Here is a 22,011-nt window from a genome sequence, read left to right as displayed (position 1 = left end):
GCCTGCACCGCCATTCAATATGATCATGGCTGATCATCCAGCTCAGTAGCCTGTACCTGCCTTCTCTCCACACCCCCTGATCCCTTTAGCAAAAAGGGCCACATCTAACTCCCTCTTAAATATAGCCAATGAACTGGCCTCAACTACCTTCTGTGGCAGAGAATTCCACAGACTCACCACTCTCTGTGTGAAGAAATGTTTTCTCATCTCGGTCCTAAAAGATTTCCCCCTTATCCTTAAGCTGTGACCCCTGGTTCTGGACTCCCCCAACATCGGGAACAATCTTCCCGCATCTAGCCTCTCCAACCCCTTAAGAATTTTATATGTTTCTATAAGATCCCCCCTCAGTCTTCTAAATTCCAGCGAGTACAAGCCCAGTCTATCCAGTCTTTCCTCATATGCAAGTCCCGCCATCCCAGGGATTAATCTGGTGAACCTTCTCTGTACTCCCTCTAAGGCAAGAACGTCTTTCCTCAGGTTAGGAGACCAAAACTGCACACAATACTCCAGGTGCGGTCCCACCAAAGCCCTGTACAACTGCAGCAGAACCTCCCTGCTCCTAAACTCAAATCCTCTTGCTATGAATGCCAACATACCATTCGCTTTCTTCACTGCCTGCTTCACCTGCATGCTTGCTTTCAATGACTGGTGCACCATGACACCCAGGTCACGTTGCATCTCCCCTTCTCCCAATCGGTCACCATTCAGGTAATACTCTGCTTTCCTGTTCTTGCCGCCAAAGTGGATAACCTCACATTTATCCACATTATATTGCATCTGCCATGCATTTGCCCACTCGCCTAATCTATCCAAGTCACTCTGCAGCCTCCTAGCATCCTCCTCGCAGCTAACACTGCCACCCAGCTTCGTGTCATCCGCAAACTTAGAGATGTTGCATTCAATTCCCTCGTCCAAATCATTAGTATACACTGTAAATAACTGGGGTCCCAGCACTGAGCCTTGCAGTACCCCACTAGTCACTGCCTGCAATTCTGAAAAGGACCCGTTTATTCCTACTCTTTGCTTCCTGTCCGCCAACCAATTTTCTATCCACCTCAAAACTGAACCCTCAATACCATGTGCTTTAAGTTTGTACACCAATCTCCAAGTTTGTACACACAGTCTTAGAATACAGGGGAGGCCATTTAGAACTGAGGTGAGAAGAAACTTTTTCACCCAAAGAGTTGTGAATTTGTGGAATTCTCTGTCACAGAGGGCAGTGAAGCCAAATCACTGGATGGATTTAAGAGAGAGTTAGAAAGAGCTCTAGGGACTAGTGGAATCGAGGGATATGGGGAGAAGGCAGGCACGGGTTATTGATTGGGGACGATCAGCCGTGATCACAATGAATGGCTGTGCTGGCTCGAAGGGCCTAATAGCCTCCTCCTGCACCTATTTTCTATGTTTCTATGTGATAAAATTACATACCAACAAAAAACAAACTGAACAGGAAGAAATCCAACTTGAATATGGACTATTGATCAGACTTCTTCCAATATATGTTTGCATTTTAAAAACTCCTTCATTGCAGATGGATTAAAGCAAGGTTGTTTGGAGTATGGTTTTGGGTGGGGTAGTGAAAGAGGGTTCTCGACCCGAAAGGTCACCCATTCCGTCTCTCCCGAGATGCTGCCTGACCTGCTGAGTTACTGTAGCATTTTGTGTCAACTCTGGATAAAGCAGTTCTTTCCTATTATTGCCCTCGTGTTCATTTTTCAGAAGATTAAAAACTATGACTTTGATTTAAGAAAGCTTCTTCCCATCAACCATCAGGCCCATGAACACAGCACACCAACTAGTTATGGTTATTAATTTATTGGTTTTATAATTATTAATTTTTATCTTTGTGTATTGCATTTATGGGTCTGCTATGCTGTAAGAATTTCATTGTTGTGTTGGTAAATATGATAATTAAAAACTCTTGACTCTCTTGGCATTTCAATGACATCAGTCTTGAGATATTTCAAAGAATTTAACAGCCAAAAAATGCCTTTGAAACGTAGTCACATTTTCAATGTACTAAATAAAGAAATTAATTTGTGTACTGCAAATTCCTACAAGTGTCACATTGATAACTTCAGATGCGTTATCTTCCCTGAGTCAAAAGGGTTATGAGGTTGAGTCCCATCTCAGAAGGTGGTTTGAGCACAAACATCTACATTGCTGTTCCAGTACAGAAGGAGTACTGCACTGACTGAGGGCTATCCTTTGGGTGAGATGACCTCCTTGCTCTCTCAGATGAATATAAAAGGTTCAAAGGCACTTCTTCATATAAAAGCAGTAGTTTCCCCATGAGTAGGAAGGAACAGCGGATGCTGGTTTAAACCGAAGATAGACACAAAAAGCTGGAGCAACTCAGCGGGACAGGCAGCATCTCTGGAGAGAAGGAATGGGTGACATTTCAGGTCGAGACCTGTCTTGATGCTGCCCGTCCCGCTGAGTTTTCCTATAAGACTTGGCTGATATTTATTCTTCAACAAATGCAGTTTGATTCACTGCTGTGTGTAAGAGTTGCTGTGCACAAGCACAGCAATGGGACATTGACCATGTCAAAATGTGTGGGAAGAAAGGCAATATATATGGAGGCTAGAGCACTTTTCATTGGAGCAAAAGTAGTTTCATGAATTGAAGGCACATACCTCAGAGTCCATAGTATAATGGTGCAAATGCATTAATCCAAAGTTAATAAATCAAGAAATACCTGTAATAAATAATCAAAGACTTGTCCCACCCGAGTCATTCTTTCTTCTCCCTGCTCCCATCCGGCAGATGATACAGAAGCTTGAAAGTGTACATCACCAGACTCAGGAATAGCTTCTTTGAAGCTTTTGAAGGGTCCTTCCATAAACCTGGATACTGTTCAATTCACATTGGACATTGTCTTTGGAACTGATGCACTACAATGCTGAGAACTATATTCTGCACTCTGCATCTTCCCCTTTGCCATCCTCTATTGTATTTGAGTTTTACTTGATTGTATGATATACCTGATCTGTTTGGACAGCATGTAAAACAAAGCTTTTCACTGTACCTTGGTACATTTGATAATAATCTTAAACCTAATCTATCAGGGAATAAACTACCAAAGGTGTAGTGAACGTACAACAGAGGGTGAAATGACAATGTTTAAGACATTCAGTGCATGCGTAGTAACGGGTTAGAGGGATGTGGAACAAACGCAGACCAGGTAGGCACCTTGATTGGCATGGAGAGATTGAGCTGAAGGGCCTGTTTCTGCGCTACATAACTCAATCTTACTAAAAGTGTTTAGTTGGCTGTAAAGCATGTTCAAACATTATAAAAATCATGTAAGCTACTACGTTCAAGCAAATCTTTTGCAAAACGCAAAGTGCTGCAGTGGGTCATGCAGCTTCAGCGGAGGCAATGGATGGGCGATGTTTCACGACGGAAGACTTCTTCGGATTTTTCTTCTTGAAGAAAATACAGGAATTCTCACAAACACCCTAATCAGCTTTAATCTATCAATCAACATTATTAAAATGTGCCTTTTTAACATTGCTGTTTGTTTTACCTTGCTGTGTACAAACTTGCTGCTGCATTTTTGAATTATGATGTTGACTACAGCTCAGAAGTAGTTAGTTGCCTGTCAAATGCTTAAGGGCAGTGGCATAGGTATATGAAAAGCACTATAGAAACGGACGGTTTTCCTTCATTTTTTCAGACCCTGGAAATCATTTCAACGTTTTTCAGATGGTTTGAGAAAGTGTTTCTTTTCTGCGAAGGACCAACAACTAAAGTGTAAGATTGTCAAAACAAATCCATTTACTTTGAGAGTACTGAGAACATAAACAAGAATAGTTAAGGTGCTGCGGAGATATATTCAAGGAAGTTAAATATTAACTTAAATCCAAGTCAATGGATATTTTTAAGGCAGAGAAAGATTCTTGATTAGTATGGGTGTCAGGGGTTATGGGGAGAAGGCAGGAGAATAGACAATAGACAATAGGTGCAGGAGTAGGCCATTCGGCCCTTCGAGCCAGCACCGCCATTCAACGTGATCATGGCTGATCATTCCCAATCAGCACCCCGTTCCTGCTTTCTCCCCATACCCCCTGACTCTGCTATCCTTAAGAGCTCTATCTAGCTCTCTCTTGAATGTATTCAGAGAATTGGCCTCCACTGCCCTCTGAGGTTGAGGGGAAGATACATCAGCCATAATTGAATGGGGGAGTAGACCTGATGGGCAAAATGGCCTAATTCTGCTCCGATCACATGAACTGACATAAGCACGAGAGAAAAATCGATACCGGAGGAAAACAGAATACTATAGATGTTGGAAATCCAAAATAATACATTGATGAAGGTCTTCGACATAAAACGTTGACCGCTTCTCCTTCCACAGTTTTCCAGAATTTTCTGTTTTTATTTAATATTTCCATATTCTGCAGTTTTTGTTTTGATTTTCTAACACAATTATTCTGAAATAAAATGCGAATTCTGGAAATACACAACAGGTCACACAATTTGTAGATTAAATGGCCCTAGTCTGTAGTGAGTGGATGAGAAGGTAAGATAACAGAATTACTGTGAAGGCGTATTCAATGGTTGGCGTGGTCGGCGGGCCGAAGGCCTGTTTCCATGTTGTATCTTTCAAACTATTTTTTAAAAATTTGTGGAGAGCATTAATGTTTCTGGTTAATCAAGATCAAGGAGGCGCAGCGGTAGAGTTGCTGCCTTACAGCGAATACAGCGTCGGAGACCCAGGTTCCACCCCGACAACGGGTGCCGTCTGTACGGAGTTTGTACATTCTCCCCAAGACCTGCGTGGGTTTTCTCTGAGAACTTCGGTTTCCTCCCACACTCAAAGATGTACAGTTTGTAGGTTAATTGGCTTGGTAAATGTATACATTGTCCCTAGTGGGCGTAGGAGGGTGTTAATGTGCGGGGATCGCTGGTCGGCGTGGACCCAGTGGGCCAAAGGGCTGTTTCCGTGCTGTATCTCTAAACTAAACTAAATTACATTACATACCTCTTGACAGACAAGAAATACTATCTTCCTCTGTACTACTATCTTCAGATCTGCTAACTGGTTCATAATTTTCAGTTAAAAAAAAAAAAAAATGTTGATAGGGGCAAGAGGAAATAATGTTTGAGAGGCTTATATAAAGTATGGGGTCATCAGCGGTCACTCGAAGCGATTGTCCTCCCCGAGGACGCCTGTGCGTGACTTTGTTTAATGTGGGGAGACTGGTGCACAGACAGCCACCACACGGTCGTTGACAGATCTGGGTCAGGTTCGAGTGGCATGGAGTCCAAGACGACCAGCCTTCATCCGCCTTCCCAGCCGTGACGCTCCACTAAATCCATCATCTTCCGCCTGTTCCACCGTTGAGGTCTTGGTTGGATTGCTCTTTGTCAGGGACCTCCCCTTCGACCTTACCGCCATGGGTGACCCTACCAGGAGCATAGTTCCAGACGGCATCGCTCTTAGGATCTCAGGACCACACAAGCTTCTCCTACAGAATCCCTACAGAAAATAGCTGTGTACAATGACATGCTTTGGCTAATTTTGTCACCCAATGTGTATTTTGTATTTTGACAATAGATTGAAATAGGCATATTAATCTAACATCCTTCATATCCCTTTTAGGAAGCCCCAAAGTGCTTTACAGCTAAAGAACACATTTAGAAATAGGCAAACATTATAAATACTCAGAATTGAATACACTTAATTTTTGTCTGATTAAAGATTAAAAAGATCATTATCTGAACCTGAATGACCAGTTTGGGGGGTGCGGAGCTTGGAACCATGCCTGGTATTGCGACTGCTGCTGGTGGTAGACATAGGGGTCTTCCTAACTTTGGTTTCATCAAAAGCCTTCAATGAAGAGCTGCTCTGTGCTGAGGCAATTGTGAACTGACTTCTGTTGCCTGCATTTGAACTCTTATCACCGAAGTATGATTCTGTCAAAATTAAAATCAAGATGATTACGAATATAATAACATATTGTCTTAATAGTAAGCTATTCCAAAGTATATCACGGGAAAGTTTTCAAACATAATCTGACACTCAATCGGAAAGGGAGATATTATTTCTGGTGACTTTTGATTACATAGGTTCAGAGCAGCATTTTAATGGAGAAGGAGAACCAGGGGGGCAGAGCCAAGAAATTCCAGAGCTTGCAGCCTCAGGAACTGAAGGCTCCGCTGATGATTAAGTTCAGGGAGTGGCTGTGGGTGAGAAATGGAGGAGGGCAGAGATTACATGATGGTTAAAGATGCGTGGCGAGGGGGAACTGACCACAACCCCACCCATCATCCACTCACCAAAGCAACCTAATATCACCCAAATGTACCTCGCCCCACCCCAAACTTCAGAACCAGTCCCACTCAAATCCCAACTCCCCACTAACACTCCAATGTTACCAAACTACACCATCACCAAATTATCCCTCTCCAACCCACCCCATCCCAGCACCAACCCACCTCCCACCCTGTCCCCATACCCACCCTATATAGATTGCTTACCCATACCCCATCCTTCAATTACCCTATACCCACCCCATATACCCCCATACCCATCCTATACCTATATCCATTCGTAATCATCCCATACCCATCTTATACCCACCCCATACCCATAACATGCCCATCCCATCCACATACCCACATCACACCCATGCTATCATACCCACCAGATACCCATCCCCTCCCTATAGACCGCACACCCACACCCCATCCTTCAATTACCCTAAACCCACCCCCACCCCATATACCCCCATATCCATCCTATACCTATATCCATTCGTAATCATCCCATACCCATCTTATACCCACCCCATACCCATAACATGCCCATCCCATCCACATACCCACATCACACCCATGCTATCATACCCACCAGATACCCATCCCCTCCCTATAGACCGCACACCCACACCCCATCCTTCAATTACCCTAAACCCACCCCCACCCCATATACCCCCATATCCATCCTATACCTATATCCATTCGTAATCATCCCATACCCATCTTATACCCACCCCATACCCATCCCATCCACATACCCACATCACACCCATGCTATCATACCCACCAGATACCCATACCCACCCCATATAGACCGCTCACCCACACCCCATCCTTCAATTACCCTAAACCCACCCCCACCCCATATACCCCCATATCCATCCTATACCCATATATCCACACCATACCCATAATCATCCCATACCCATCTTATATCCACCCCATACCCATATGCCCATCCCACCCACATACCAACCCACATCACACCCATCCCACCTTATACCGCCTCATACCCATCCCATCTCATACCCAACATTGTCACCCCGTACCCTCCTCACACCTAACCCACCCGTTCCCATACCATTTTCATACCCACCCCACTCCATGCCCATCTCTCCCCCCCCCCCCCCCCCCCACCTCTGGCCGTGGCGCCGCCGCTGGGGGTGAAGCCGCTGGCGGTCCGCGGCCCGCGCGTCCCCGAGGCGGAGGCGGAGTTGGGCCGCCCGCTCGACGAGCTGCTGCTGCCTCCCCCTCCCCCTCCCCCTCCCCCTCCCCCTCCCCCTCCCCCTCCCGCCACCGGGTCCCGCGGCGTCTCCAACAGCCCGAAGGCGTAGCGGGGCGCCGGCGGCGGGGGCGGGAGCGGGAGCAGAGGACGGGCACCCGGAGTGAAAGTGCCGGTGGGGGTCCGGGCGCCCATCCCGGGGGTCGCGAGGGCGCCCATCGCGGGGGCGCCGATCCCGGGGGTCGCGAGGGCGCCCATCCCGGGGGTCGCGGAGCCACCCGTCGCCGCGGTCGCCATCCGCCGTCTGAGGTAAAAAAAAAAAAAAAGGGCGGGAAGCTACGCTAAAATGGTCGTCCGGTCCCTCTGCGCAGGCGCGGCCTGAAGTTGAGCGGACAACCGTTGGCCTGACCGTTGACATGACGGTTCCGTTGGCGTGACGGTTGATGCGACCGTTGATGTGACCATTGACGTGAAGGTTGAAGTGACCATTGGCGTGGCGGTTGACATGACGTTGGCATGACCGTTGACATAACCGTTGGCGTGATGGTTGAAGTGACCGTTGCCGTGACGGTTGAAGTGACCGTTGGCATGATGGTTGACGTGACGTTGGCATGACCGCTGGCATGACCGTTGACATAACCGTTGGCGTGACGGTTGAAGTGACCGTTGCCGTGACGGCTGAAGTGACCGTTGGCGTGACGGTTAATGTGACATTGGCATGACCACTGGCATGACCGTTGACATAACCGTTGGCGTGACGGTTGAAGTGACCGTTGGCGTGACGGTTGATGTGACATTGGCATGACCACTGGCATGACCGTTGACATAACCGTTGGCGTGACGGTTGACGCGCGGATGTCACTGCAGCGCCACCACCGATTTTCCGGCAACTCCTGGTCCTGCACCTCCTTTAATCCGGACAAAATGACAAGATTGAGATCCTTTTCCCCTGAAGACGTGGCAGCCGATCTCGTACTGAATAATGAAAGGCCTGGATAGAGTGGATGTGGAGAGGTTGTTTCCACTAGGAGAAAGTCTCGGATTAGAGGGCACAGCCTCAGAATTAAAGGACGTTCTTTTAGGAAGGAGATGAGGAGGAATTTCTTTAGTCAGAGGGTGGTGAATCTGTGGGATTCTTTGCCACAGATGGCTGTGGAGGCCAAGTCAGTGGATATTTCCAAGGCAGAGACACATAGATTCTTGATTAGTACTGGTGTTGGAGGTTATGGGGAGAAGGCTGGAGAATGGGTATTGGCGGAAGAGACAGGTCACCTTTCAGATCTCCTTTAAAACTCTTTTAATCTCACCTTAAAACTATGCCCTCTTGTTATTATACCCCTACCATGGGGAAAATTTGACTGACTACAGGTGCTATCTGTGCAGTTTGTACGCTCTCCCTGTGACCGCATAGGTTTCCTCTGGTTGATCCTGTTTCCTCCCACATTCCAAAGACCTGCTGGTTTGTAGGTTAATTAGCTTCTGTAAATTGTCCCAAGTGTGCAGGATACAAGAAGAATGTAAGAGGTGATCGCTGGTTGGCGTGGACACGGTTGGTCGAAGGGTGTTTCCACACAGTGTATCTTGAAACTAAACTAATTTGTGCCTCCTGTATATTATGTGCCTCTTGTATATTATATACCTCTATCAAGTCACTCCTCAGGCTGGCTGGGCTTGTTTTTCCTGGAGTTCAGGAGACTGAGAGGTGACCTGACAGGGGAATATACCATGAGAGGCATAGACAGGATGGCTAGTCAGATTTCTTTCTCCACATGGTAGGGGTAGCAAAAGCAAGATATTTGAAGTGAGATTAAGGAATTGTGAAGGGGGTCTGAGGGATAACCTATTTATACAGAGTGGTTGATATCTGGAGTTCACTGCCAGAGAAGGTGGAATAACTGGATACAATCACAAATAGACATGGATATGGACCTGGTGTGGGTGTAGTTGTGCAGAATGGCCAGCGCCTGTATGGTGGGCTGAAGGGCCTGTTTCCATGCTGTATCTCCATGTGAATGATTGACTGTAATTAGAAACAGTAAATGCCACAAACATGTAAATGATGGAGCCAGGAGCACACCCTTCCACCCCTCTAGTCCAGTGAGATGATGACCCATCACATGTGGCCCTTTTGACTTTGGTTTCAGACTGTTATGGTCTGGTCACCTAGTACTACAGTTATTAAATGATTGTCTAATTGATTATTATATGTTTATGAATGTTATTGCATTAATGGACCTGTTTCGAAGCAGTAAGACTTTCATTGTTTGATTGTCAGTATATATGATAATGAAACACAAAAGTGCTGGAGTAACTCAGCAGGTCAGTCAGCATCTCCGGAGAATGTGGATGTTACATTTCAAGTTGGGACCATTCCACAGAGCCTCCATCTGCTTCAGAGATGCTGCCTGATTCGCTGAGTTCCTCCAGCACTGTGTTGTAGATCTGTAATTCCTTGTGTCTACATCTGACAATTAATCATTCTGATCTTCGCAACACTTTGTTCACAGTGAATATTTGCCTGAAGTAGGATTAATGTTAAACGCAGAGTAAGCAGATTCCATGTCAAATGTTTTATTCATTTGTAAAATGGAGCATTTATTGTCTCCTCATGTCTCCATGGTGAAGGTGGTGGAGAGGCACTTGAAGTGACCAGAGTTTAGTTTCATTTAGAGATACAGCTGGGAAACAGGTCCTTCGCCCCACCGAGTCTGCGTCGACCAGCAATCACCCCATATACTAGCACTATCCTACACACTAGGGACAATTTTTACAAAGGCAATCAAACTACAAACCAGTACATCTTTGCAATATTGGAGGAAATCGGAGCTCCCGGAGAAAGCCCACATGGTCACGGGGTGAACGTACAAACCCCATACAGACAGCACCCGTAGTCAAGATCGATTTTGAGTCTCTGGCACCATAAGGCTGCAATGTTACCACTGCGCCACAGTGCCGCCCAAAGTTCCTGTGGTGACATAGGCTAGGATTGGGGGCGTGGGGGTTTAGGGGAAAGAGTGGAAGGGTGTAACTTGGAATTGAAGAATTCCATTCCCAAGCTACCCAAGTGGAATATGTCTGAACTCTCTTCCCCATGCTCCTACAAACATTCATCATTTCACTTGAACAAATTACTCCCGTCCAATATCAGAGGGAATAGCTTCAATGTAGGGCTGGACAACTTGATTTCAGTCGTTTATAGAACAGTACAGCACAGAATGTTTGTGCCTAACATGATACCAAGTTAAACTGATCTCATGATCCTATGAGCCTACACATGATCCATATCCCCCAGTCCCTGCACTTCCACGTGCCTATCTAAAAACGTCTTAAACGCCAACGATCATATCTGCTTCCACCACCATCCCAGAAAGGAGTTCTAGACCCCCCCCCCCCACCTCTCTCTGTAAAAACTTGTCCCACACAAGACCATTAAACTTACTCCCTCTCACCTGATAGCTAATGTGCCCTCCTTAATGTTTGGTCCAAAGACCCATCATTTATTTATTTGCCTCTGTACTCCACAATTTGAGATTTGTAATAGAAAAAAAGCACATGTGGTTAAAGTGCATATTGTCAGATTTTAATAAAGGCCATTTTTATACATATTGGTTTCACCATGTAGAAATTACAGCAATGTTTATACATAGTCCCCCCATTTCAGGGCACCATAATGTTTGGGACACATGGTTTCACAGGTGTTTATAATTGCTCAGGTGTGTTTAATTGCTTCCTTAATGCAGGTATAAGAGAGCTCTCAGCACCTTTGGAAACTTTTATTGCTGTTTATCAACATGAGGACTACAGTTGTGCCAATGAAAGTCAAAGAAGCCATTATGAGACTGAGAAACAAGAATAAAACTGTTTGAGTCATCAGCCAAACCTTAGGCTTACCAAAATCAACTGTTTGGAACATTATTGAGAGCACTGGTGAGCGATTGCAAAGGGGCTGCCAGGCCAAGGAAGACCTCCGCAGCTGATGACAGAAATTCTCTCTGTAATAAAGAAAAATCCCCAAACACCTGTCCGATAGATCAGAAGTATTATTCAAGAGTCAGGTGTGGATTTGTCAATGACCACTGTCCGCAGAAGACTTCATGAACAGAAATACAGAGGCTACACTGCAAGATGCAAACTACTGGTTTGCCTCAAAAATAGGATGGCCGGCTTACAGTTTGTCAAGAAGTACTTAAAAGAGCAACCATAACCAGTTCAGGAAAAAGGTCTTGTGGACAGATGAGACGAAGATTAACTTATATCAGAGTGATGGCGAGAGCAAAGTATGGAGGAGAGAAGGAACTGCCCAAGATCCAATGCATACCACCTCATCTGTGAAACACGATGGTGGGGGTGTTATGGCCTGGGCATGTATGGCTGCTGAAGGTACTGGCTCACTTATCTTCATGACTACTTTCTAAACATGACTACTTTCATTCACATGACATTGCTGTGTCCCAAACATTATGGTGCCCTGAAATGGGGGAGACTACGTATAAACACTGCTGTAATTTCTACATGGTGAAACCAAAATGTATCAAAATAGCCTTTATTAAAATCAGACAATGTGCACTTTAACCACATGTGATCAAATTGTGGAGTACAGAGGCAAATAAATAAATGATGGGTCTTTGTCCCAAACATTATGGAAGGCACAGTATGCCCTCTTAGTCTTGGACATTTCCACCCTTGGTAAAAAGTTCTATCTACCCTATCTCTGCCTCTCATAATGTTATATACTTCTATCAAGTCTCTCCACAATCTCCGACGCTATAGCGTAAATAATCCAAATCTATCCAACCTCTCACTGTAGCCGAGACCCTCTAATCCAGGCAGCATTTCTGGTAAACCTCCTCTGCACCCTCTCCAAAGCCTCCACATCTGTCCTGTAATGTGGTGACCACTGCACACAAAGTCTCCATTACACTAGAGTTTGGGGAGTACTGTGGAACCTACTCTGTCCCCAACTTCAAAACACAATGGCACAGTAAAGACAAGAGTTAAATACTGGATGCTGAAATAAAAACAAATCTGTGGAGAGCTGCAGTTCAAATCTCAAGTTGCAAAACTGGAACTTTCTCTGGAACTGTGATAGGAAATTTTAAACAGATGTTGGATCAGAGTTCTTACAAAGAACCATCTTGCGCTATTTTCACTAATGTTTATACAGCATGGAACAGAATCTTCAGTCCACCAAGTCTCTGCTGACCTTCTAACCCCCTTTTACACTGATTTCATTTTATTCTCTCCACATTCCAATCAACTCCACGCAGATTCCACCCCTCACCCATACATAGGGAACAATTTACATCGACTGATTAACCCACCCACCCGCACGTCTTTGGGATGTGGGAGGAAACCGGAGCACCCGAGGGAAACCCATGTGGTCACAGGGAGAACGTGCAAACGCCACACAGACAGCGCCGAGGTCAAGATCGAACCTGCGTCTCTGCTGCTACACCACTGTGGTTCGCTCGTACATTAAGCCACAATATAAAAGTGTTTTATTTCTTATACAGAAGTGTGAAAACGAATACCTCCAGATTCAGGGACACTTTCTTCCCAAAGATATAGACACAAAAAGCTGGAGTAAGTCAGCGGGTCAGACAGCATCTCTGGAGAGAAGGAACAGGTGATGTTTTGGGTCAAGACCCTTCTTCAGACTGATCAAGACAACAGACTGATGGTAATGCACAATGATCAATATCCCCTTTGGGAACCACAGGGAAAAATAGAATTTAACTCAGAATATTTAAATACAGAGCGATGCTCAGATTTACAACATTTTATTTAATTATCCTTACCAAGCAAGCTCTTTCATAGAGCCAAGATGATGATAATCGATCAAATAATTACACATTCACATAATAAATATATTTAACGATTGACAATAAACCGGATAAAAACACAAAACTTAAAGCAGTATTCTTTAGTTTGCATAAATACTAAGTTCTAATCTTTCAGTTTAAAGTCTTGATCATAAAATGATTCCACAATCTTAGAAAACCTATTCTATTTTGCAGTATGTTGATGCCATGAATATACTTTACTGAAGGGTATATGACAGTCAGCCCATTTGCACGATTCAACACATTAAAAGAAAAATTAGGAACAGTTATCAGAGACTTACAATTCATTGGTTTCAATAGTCATAGTTAGAGTCGTAGAGTGATACAGCATGGAAAAGGGCCCTTCAGCCCAAAGTGCCCACACTGACCAACATGCCCCATCCACACTAGTCCCACCTGCCCGCGTTTGGCTCATATTTCTCTAAACCTATCCTATCTATGTACCTGTCTAAATGCTTAAGCATCGTGATAGTATCTGCCTCAACTATCTCCTTTGGCAGCGCGTTCCATACACCCACCACCCTTAGTGTAAGAAAAGTCACCCCTCAAGTTCTTATTAAATCTGACCCCACGCCCCCACACCTTAAAAACAAATGAACTTCATGCAAATAAGGAATTTCATTGCACACTGGTGTATATGACAGTCACACAATAGATACAGTCCCCAGAGCTTACCATCAACCACCCTCCACACTGATCCCATCTCACTCCCCCCACACTCCCACCAACCACGTCACCCATTCCTTCTCTCCAGAGATGCTGCCTGTCCCGCTGAGTTACTCCAGCATTTTGTGCACTACTGTGCCGCCCCAGTATCTACAAACCTCTCTGGTTTCCTTTTGCACAGCTACCCGGCCCACATTATGCCCGCCCCAGATTTGTTCCTGATCACCGGGAATGTTACCAGCACCTTAGTGTAACCCAGGGACATGAAACAAAACCAATCCCATCGGAGATTGTATTCAGGACGCCGGCAGTCTTCTCTCTTTGTGGAATTACCGAGGAGAGAGGTTTTGGGCAATAAATCTATGAATTAATGCCAAGAAATGAAATGGAAACCTTTCCAATCTGCAGTCAGTATTTGGATTGTTGCATGATAAAACACAGCAACAGAATAGGACATTTTTAATTTCCATGCCAAAATTATTTCCACCTATGCCTTGCAGAGAACTTAGTGGTTAACCGCTCTGTGACGCTGAGCCTCGGAGTGCCAGCGTCGTGGAAAGTAACACAAATGTGTTTACGAAAAACTATAGGAAAACAAACTGCAGATGCTGGTTTAAATCGAAGGTAAACACAAAATGCTGGAGTAACTCAGCGGGACAGGCAGCATCTCTACAAATGTGTTTATGCCGTTTGAAATAATATTAGGTTGAAAACCTCAGCACAAAACCAAAACATCCCCCAGAACCCACGTCACACAGAGTTTTAGTTTAATGATGAATCATCAAACAGATGACAATTCCACCGTGCGGCGCTCCCTCCCTCACCCCCGCCCCTCCCACCGTGCGGCACACCCTCACCCCCGCCCCTCCCACCGTGCGGCACACCCTCACCCCCGCCCCTCCCACCGTGCGGCACTCCCTCACCCCCGCCCCTCCCACAGTGCGGCACTCCCTCACCGCCCTTCCCACCGTGCGGCACACCCTCACCCCCGCCCCTCCCACCGTGCGGCGCTCCCTCATCCCCGCCCCTCCCTCACCCCCGCCCCTCCCACCGTGCGGCACTCCCTCACCCCCGCCCCTCCCACCATGCGGTACTCCCTCATCCCCGCCCCTCCCTCATCCCCGCCCCTCCCACCGTACGCCCCTCCCTCACCCCCGCCCCTCCCACCGTGCGGCACTCCCTCACCGCCCCTCCCACCGTGCGGCACTCCCTCATCTCCGCCCCTCCCACCGTGCGGCACTCCCTCACCGCCCCTCCCACCGTGCGGCACTCCCTCATCTCCGCCCCTCCCACCGTGCGGCACTCCCTCACCGCCCCTCCCACCGTGCGGCACTCCCTCACCGCCGCTCCTCCCACCGTGCGGCACTCCCTCATCTCCGCCCCTCCCACCGTGCGGCACTCCCTCACCGCCCCCCCCCCCCCACAGTGCGGCGCTCCCTCCCTCGCCCCCGCCCCTCCCACAGACTTGTAGCATTGTCTAATTTAAGTGTTGGCCATGATGACTTGCTCACATCTCAAGTTTGGATACGTTTACTGCCTCTTAAATAAACAAGGACTATCTGCATCAAAAATCAGAGACAATTTGATATTCTGCCAATCTCAAAAAATAACATTGAAATAGAATATGCTGGAGAAAATACTTATTGTCTAAATTCTAGTCTTTGGCAAAAACAGAAAATTCTGGAAACTCAGCAGGTCAGGCAGCATCTGTGGAGAGAGTAACAAGGTGGTCTCTGCTACCAACACTTGCTTCTCCCTCTCTCCCAATTCTGAGGATGAGTCGTGGACCCAAAAACCTCAACTATTTCTCTCTCCACAGATGCTGAGTGTGTCCACATTTTATGCTTTGATTTCAGACTTCCAGCATCTGCAGGTTTTTGTTCGTCACTGACATCCATTCACCTTTCACAGGGCAGTTACATTCCCCGCGTTTGCTGATCTTCCTCAGCGATGCAGAGCGACCACTCCCACCACTGGTATTGTCAATAATGTCAAACTTCACGCAAGCATCAGGCAAAATAACAAAGAAATGGAATCAATCTGTGCAATGGAGGACATAGTATCTGCCAATGGTTCGTTGGGAATTAGGGAACCTCAGACGCTGGAATCTAGATGAAAACAAAAAGTGCTGGAGGAGCTCAGCGGGTCAGGCAGCATCTGTGGAGGGTATGGACAGATGACGTTTCGGATCGGGACCCTTCTTCAGACTGATGGGAGTCGGGGGGAAAAGCTGGACAAGAGGTGGGGGCGGGAGAAGGCCTGGCAAGTGATAGGTGGATACAGGTGAGGGGGGAGTGATTGTGAGATAGGTGGAGTAAGTGACAATAACTAAAGGCGAAGAGCAGACAAAAGGGTGTCAGATAAGGAGAGGAGGAATGCAAGGCTATGCCGGAGAGAGGAATAGGATGGAAGGGGGTGCGGAGAGGAGAAAGAGAAGTGAACTCAGAGACTGAAGCCTTTGTCACTGACCCCACCCACCTGCCGATCAGCCCCCTCACCAGTATCCAGGCTTGATACATTGATCCTCCCTCAGGCAGTGACCCACGGGCTGCCACTGCCACAGCCACTTGGTTTGTTCACTCTCGGGTTCTTGTGTTGGCAGAGTACCTGCCTTGGATTTGTACACAAGAACCCGAGAGTGAACAAACCAAGTGGCTGTGGCAGTGGCAGCCCGTGGGTCACTGCCTGAGGGAGGATCAATGTTCAAGTCCCCTTGCACAGTCACGATTGTCCATGATGGTATTCTACGCAGCACTGGGCTTCCCGCTCCCTCTAGCTCAGCAGCTCTGGCTGCAGGCCGATCCGCTGCAGCGTCTCCTCAGGCATGCAGAACACTGGGCTCACCACCTTCACCTGCCGGTCTCCCATCAGAGAGAGGCCCGCCACACCAAACAGCGTGTGGAAGGGATCAACCTGGGCACAGAGAAACCTTCAGTTAGCAAACTAGTTCAGCAATGTCTGCCGTCTTCCATGGCTTCCTTATTACCAACTATCGCAACTTTTAAGAAACATTTAGACAGGTACATGGATAGGACAGGTTTAGAAGGATATGGGCCAAGTTGCAGGCAAGTGGGAATAGTGTAGATGGGACATGTTGATCGGCTTGGGCAAGTTGGGCAAAAGGGCTTGTTTCTGCACCGTCAGACTCCATCACGTGTACCTAGGTACAGGGAAATACTTATTCTATACCATTGAGACATTTGGACAGGTAAACGGATAGGACACGTTTAGATGATATGGGCCAATTGCGGACAGGTGGGACTAGTGTAGATGGGGCATGTTAGTTGGCATGGCCAAGTTGGGCTGAAGGGCCAGTTTCTATGCCGTATCATTCTTTACAGATCTGCAAGACTTGTATATCTCCTTGTAAATGAACAAGTTCACAAGTTATAGGAGCAGAATCAGGCCATTCGGTCCTTCGAGTCTGCTCTACAATTCGATCATGGCTGATCTATCTTTCCCTCTCAACCCCATTCTGCTGCCTTCTGCCCGTAACCCCTGACAGCCTTACTAATTAAAAACCCATCGATCTATGCTTTAAAAATACCCACTGACTTGGCCTCCGCCGTCTGTGGACATGAATTCCACTGATTCACCACCTTCTAGTTTACAAAATTCTAAAGGTATGTCATTTAATTCTGAGCTGTGCCCTCTGGTCCTAGACTCTCCCACTAGTGGAAACATCCTCTCCACATCCACTCTAACCAGGCCTTTCACTATTCGGTATGTTTCAATGAGGTCCTCCCTCATCCTTCTAAACTCCAGCGAGTACAGGCCCAGTGCCCACAAACCCTCATCATGTGTTCAGCAATCATCCCTGGGGTTATTCTCGTAAACAGAACAGTAGAGCACAGGAACGAGCCCTTCTACCCGCAATCTTTGTGCCAAGCTTGACATCATTAAACAGATCTCATCTGCTTGTACATGATCTATATCTCTCTAAAAGCCTCTTAAATGCCACTATCTGCCTCCACCACCACCCCATGCAATATATTCCAGGCCCCAACCACTCTCTAAAACTAACTTGCCCAGCACATCTCCATTAAACTTTCTCCCTCTCACCTTACAGCTCCTAGTGTTGAATATTCCGACCCTGGGTAAAAGGTTCTGACTGTCTACCCTATCAATACCTCTCATAATGTTATATATTTCTATCAAGTCTCCCCTTAGCCTCCAACATTATAGAGTAAACAATTCAAGTCTGTGCAACCTCTCACTGTAACTGAAACCCTATAACCCAGGCAGCATTCTGGTAAACCGTCCCTGCATGCCCTCACGCCCTATCATACCTGCCTCCACCATCACCCCTGGCACAAGGCAGCACAAGCCTCTTCTGCATCAGCTCGGATTCCTGCTACATTGGACACCTTACTCTAAAGGTAACATACCAAACTCCAAATGCAACGCATGTTTACATGCCTGCATCACGCCAAACTCCAAATACCCCCATGATTCCATGACTACAACACGCCAAACTCCAAATGCAACGCATGTTTCCTTGTCTGCATCACACCAAACTCCAAATACCACCATGGTTCCATGATAAACAACCTATAACCACCAGGCTATTAAAACTACAACCTTCAAATAGGCTCCAAAATACAAAGACTTGGGAACAACATTTTTGACTTTGCACTACAATTGTCTATTTATTTGTCTGTTTGTTTTTTTAAATATATATATATATATATATATATACATGACAAAAACATTCTATATATTTTTCTTTAAATATTTATTTATTTATATATATATATATATATATATATATATATATATATATATATATATATATATATATACATATATATATATATATATATACATATATATATATATATATATACATATATATATAGTGTAAGAAAATAACTGCAGAGGCTGGTACACATCGAAGGTATTTATTTCACAAAATGCTGGAGTAACTCAGCAGGTCAGGCAGCATCTCAGGAGAGAAGGAATGGGTGATGTTTCGGGCCAAGACCCTTCTTCAGACTGATGTCAAGGGGACGGGACAAAGGAAGGATATAGATGGAGACAGGAAGGTAGAGGGAGAACTGGGAAGGGGGAGGGGAAGAGAGGGACAGAGGAACTATCTAAAGTTGGAGAAGTCAATGTTCATACCGCTGGGCTTTAAGCTGCCCAAGCGAAATATGAGGTGTTTCCGTAAATACAGCACTCAGTAGTGAAACTGAAGGTCTCCAAGTTATTTTCCTGTTTTTTATGTAATAATCATTGTTTAACATCCTGTATTTTAAATAGTATAGATCATGGTGTATAGCCAAAATAATGAGATGAAGCAAAAATAAATAAATCTGTTTTTACAAAGAAAAATATCAGATGCGTCCCTGTATTTTCTTGCCCTTTTTTGTGACTTTTTTCAAGCAGAATTTCATCAAATCCTTAGGATAATTTATGCCAGAAATATCACATTAATTTTGCAGTTAAATAACTCTACATAACTCAAATTCTGGTTATGATTATGATTTTTTTTATCATTTATCACCTGATTTGATGTTTTTCTGATGCAGCAAAACGTGAGCATCCTTGTCCACGTGTGAATATGTTCTTTAAAAGCTGTGTAACTGTTTTTATATGTATTCTTGCTTTTTCATTGTTTATATTTTGTGTTTAGGCTTTCCATTAAAATACTTGATAATGAATAGAACTTAGATTCATGAAATACAAATCTAGTTTGCTCACGTATTTTATCGATGTCTAATTCTGTGGTCCCTCCCGTTTTCTGACCGTGTCAATGCTAGAACTTTTTTATTTGCACTTGTCGCGATTTTTGTTTAAATTCAAACAATGCGATTGTAATGACCCTGACCTAAACTACGGGCCTCGTGGTGGGTTACGTAGAAACCAGTATAAGGGACAGTATCCAAGTGGTCACGGTGTGGGCACGGTGTGGTCACGGCACGGTGTGGGCACGGTGTTGTGGGCACGGCACGTGTGGGCACGGTACGGTGTGGGCACGGCACGGTGTGGGCACGGCACGGTGTGGGCACGGCACGTGTGGGCACGGTACGGTGTGGGCACGGCACGGTGTGGGCACGGTGTGGGCACGGCACGGTGTGGGCACGGCACGGTGTGGGCATGGTGTGGGCACGGCACGGTGTGGGCACGGCACGGTGTGGGCATGGTGGGGCACAGTGTGGGCACGGCACAGTGTGGGCACGGCACGGTGTGGGCATGGTGGGGCACGGTGTGGGCACGGCACGGTGTGGGCACGGTGGGGCACGGTGTGGGCACGGTGTGGGCACTCTGAAGAACGTTGTATTCACTTTTCTTTGCTTGGAATCATTGGTTAGTAAAAATCTTTTCCACTTTTTCGTTCTTTTCTCGTAAACGTTGCTTCTAGTTTACTATAGAAAGGTTTAAATTCCATTAACCTTGCATTGCTTGTTGCTATGTTGTTGTAAAGTGTCTGCACTGTAGCGACAGGAATCGAAAATGATCGGGTTCTACATAACGCCATGTATCGGTGAAAGTATGCTCTGGTCTACACAGATGCTGGTTCCGGGCAAATTTCAAGTAAATTAACATCGAATTCGATGAAAGGTTACTATATTCTTTCTCATTTATGTACATTTTTTTTTAAATTAATATTTTTTTTCTCGTTTTTTTTTCAAATTTTGAAAGTATTAAATTTTGGTTTTCTAACCCACCACTCTATCTCCAGGTCCCTCATGTCGGCCGACTTGGGGTTACTGACTATCCCGTGGTCTAGGCTTAAGCTCAGGGGTGACCGCGCTTTTGCGGTTGCAGCTCCGAGACTGTGGAACAGCATCCCTCTCCCCATCAGAACTGCCCCCTCCATCGACTCCTTTAAGTCCAGGCTCAAAACCTATTTCTACTCCCTAGCATTTGAGGCCCTCTGAGGGGGCGCTGTGAACTGTTTATGTATGTGCTGTTATGTTTGTGTGCCATTGTATGTTCGTTTCTTAGTACCTGAACTGATGTACAGCACTTTGGTCAACGTGGGTTGTTTTTAAATGTGCTATACAAATAAAATTGACTTGACTTGACTTGGTCGATTTTGATCACAAATTAGCACAAAAGGATCATAGCATTTTTAATGCTGTGGAATTTCGTTATAGTTTAATAACTTCCAAATTTGGTCACCTACAGGTTGGTACCCTTATTTACGAAACACCCATATATATATATATAACTTTTTAAACAACAAAAAGTCTATATAGAACTTTTTGTTGTTTAAAAAGAGTTCACTATATATATATTGATCTTTTCTATTGTTTATAATGGGTTTTACAAAGTATTATTTTTACATTTCTGTTATGATGTGCAGCGGTAGAGTTGCTGCCTTACAGCGCTTGCAGCGCCGGAGACCCGGGTTCGATCCCGACTACGGGTGCTGTCTGTACGGAGTTTGTACGTTCTCCCCGTGACCTGCGTGGGTTTTCTCCGAGAACTTCGGTTTCCTCCCACACTCCAAAGATGTGTAGGTTTGTAGGTTAATTGGCTTGGGTTTATATACTTGGTATAATTGTAAGTTGTCCCTAGTGGGTGTAGGATAATGTTAATGTGCGGGGATCGCTGGTCGGCATGGACTCGGAGGGCCGAAAAGGTCTGTTTCCGCGCTGTATCTCTAAAACTAAAACTAAATTTCATTGTTCCATTTTGGGACATATGACAATAAGACACTTAACAATTCTAACTATAATTCCTGTTTGCTCCTGCCCGCTGCCCAAGAGCTTACCTACCTCCTGTCGCGAACCTCTTCCCTGGTTACTGGACACTTACCACATCTCCGGGCCGGTCGGCAAACCCGCCGGTCTCATCGTCCTGACAGGCCAGGATGAAAGCGGACAACTTCTCCTTGTCGATCCAGTGCAACCGGCCGATGATCTTCAGGGAAGCTAAGACCCACCAGGAATAACAGACGTCAGGCAGCTGAGGAGGCAACGCGGAGATCAGACAGAACCTGTCAGCCAATACCCACAACTAGGATACATGTTACAAGACAGCGGGTAGAGCCGCTGCCTC

The 22,011-nt window shown here is 45.8% G+C and overlaps 2 protein-coding genes across 3 annotated transcripts in view; both read right to left on the bottom strand.

Annotated features, from left to right (window-relative positions):
- The window catches only part of msh4 (mutS homolog 4), a 61,723-nt gene extending 57,388 nt beyond the window's left edge, over positions 1 to 4,335 (bottom strand). The window contains exon 1 of the mRNA XM_078408075.1: positions 4,244 to 4,335. Within this exon, the coding sequence (XP_078264201.1) occupies positions 4,244 to 4,335 (92 nt within the window). The remainder of the gene's footprint in view (positions 1 to 4,243) is intronic.
- Positions 4,336 to 5,793: 1,458 nt separating this feature from the next.
- Positions 5,794 to 22,011, bottom strand: part of rabggtb (Rab geranylgeranyltransferase subunit beta) — a 50,996-nt gene continuing 34,778 nt past the window's right edge. The window contains exons 8-9 of one of the 2 annotated variants that reach the window (XM_078407873.1): positions 21,769 to 21,918; positions 5,794 to 5,925 (exon numbers count right to left, since the gene is read on the bottom strand). In XM_078407873.1, coding sequence (XP_078263999.1) covers positions 5,842 to 5,925; positions 21,769 to 21,918 — 234 coding nt within the window. In that variant the 3' untranslated portion in view covers positions 5,794 to 5,841. Of the gene's footprint in view, positions 5,926 to 16,714; positions 16,915 to 21,768; positions 21,919 to 22,011 lie in introns of those variants that run through there. The other variant, XM_078407872.1, reaches the window with a different exon arrangement.

This window comes from Rhinoraja longicauda, chromosome 11 (genome assembly GCF_053455715.1).
Source record: "Rhinoraja longicauda isolate Sanriku21f chromosome 11, sRhiLon1.1, whole genome shotgun sequence".
Taxonomy (NCBI): Eukaryota; Metazoa; Chordata; class Chondrichthyes; order Rajiformes; family Arhynchobatidae; genus Rhinoraja; species Rhinoraja longicauda.
This window is presented reverse-complemented; position numbering and strand designations above follow the sequence as displayed.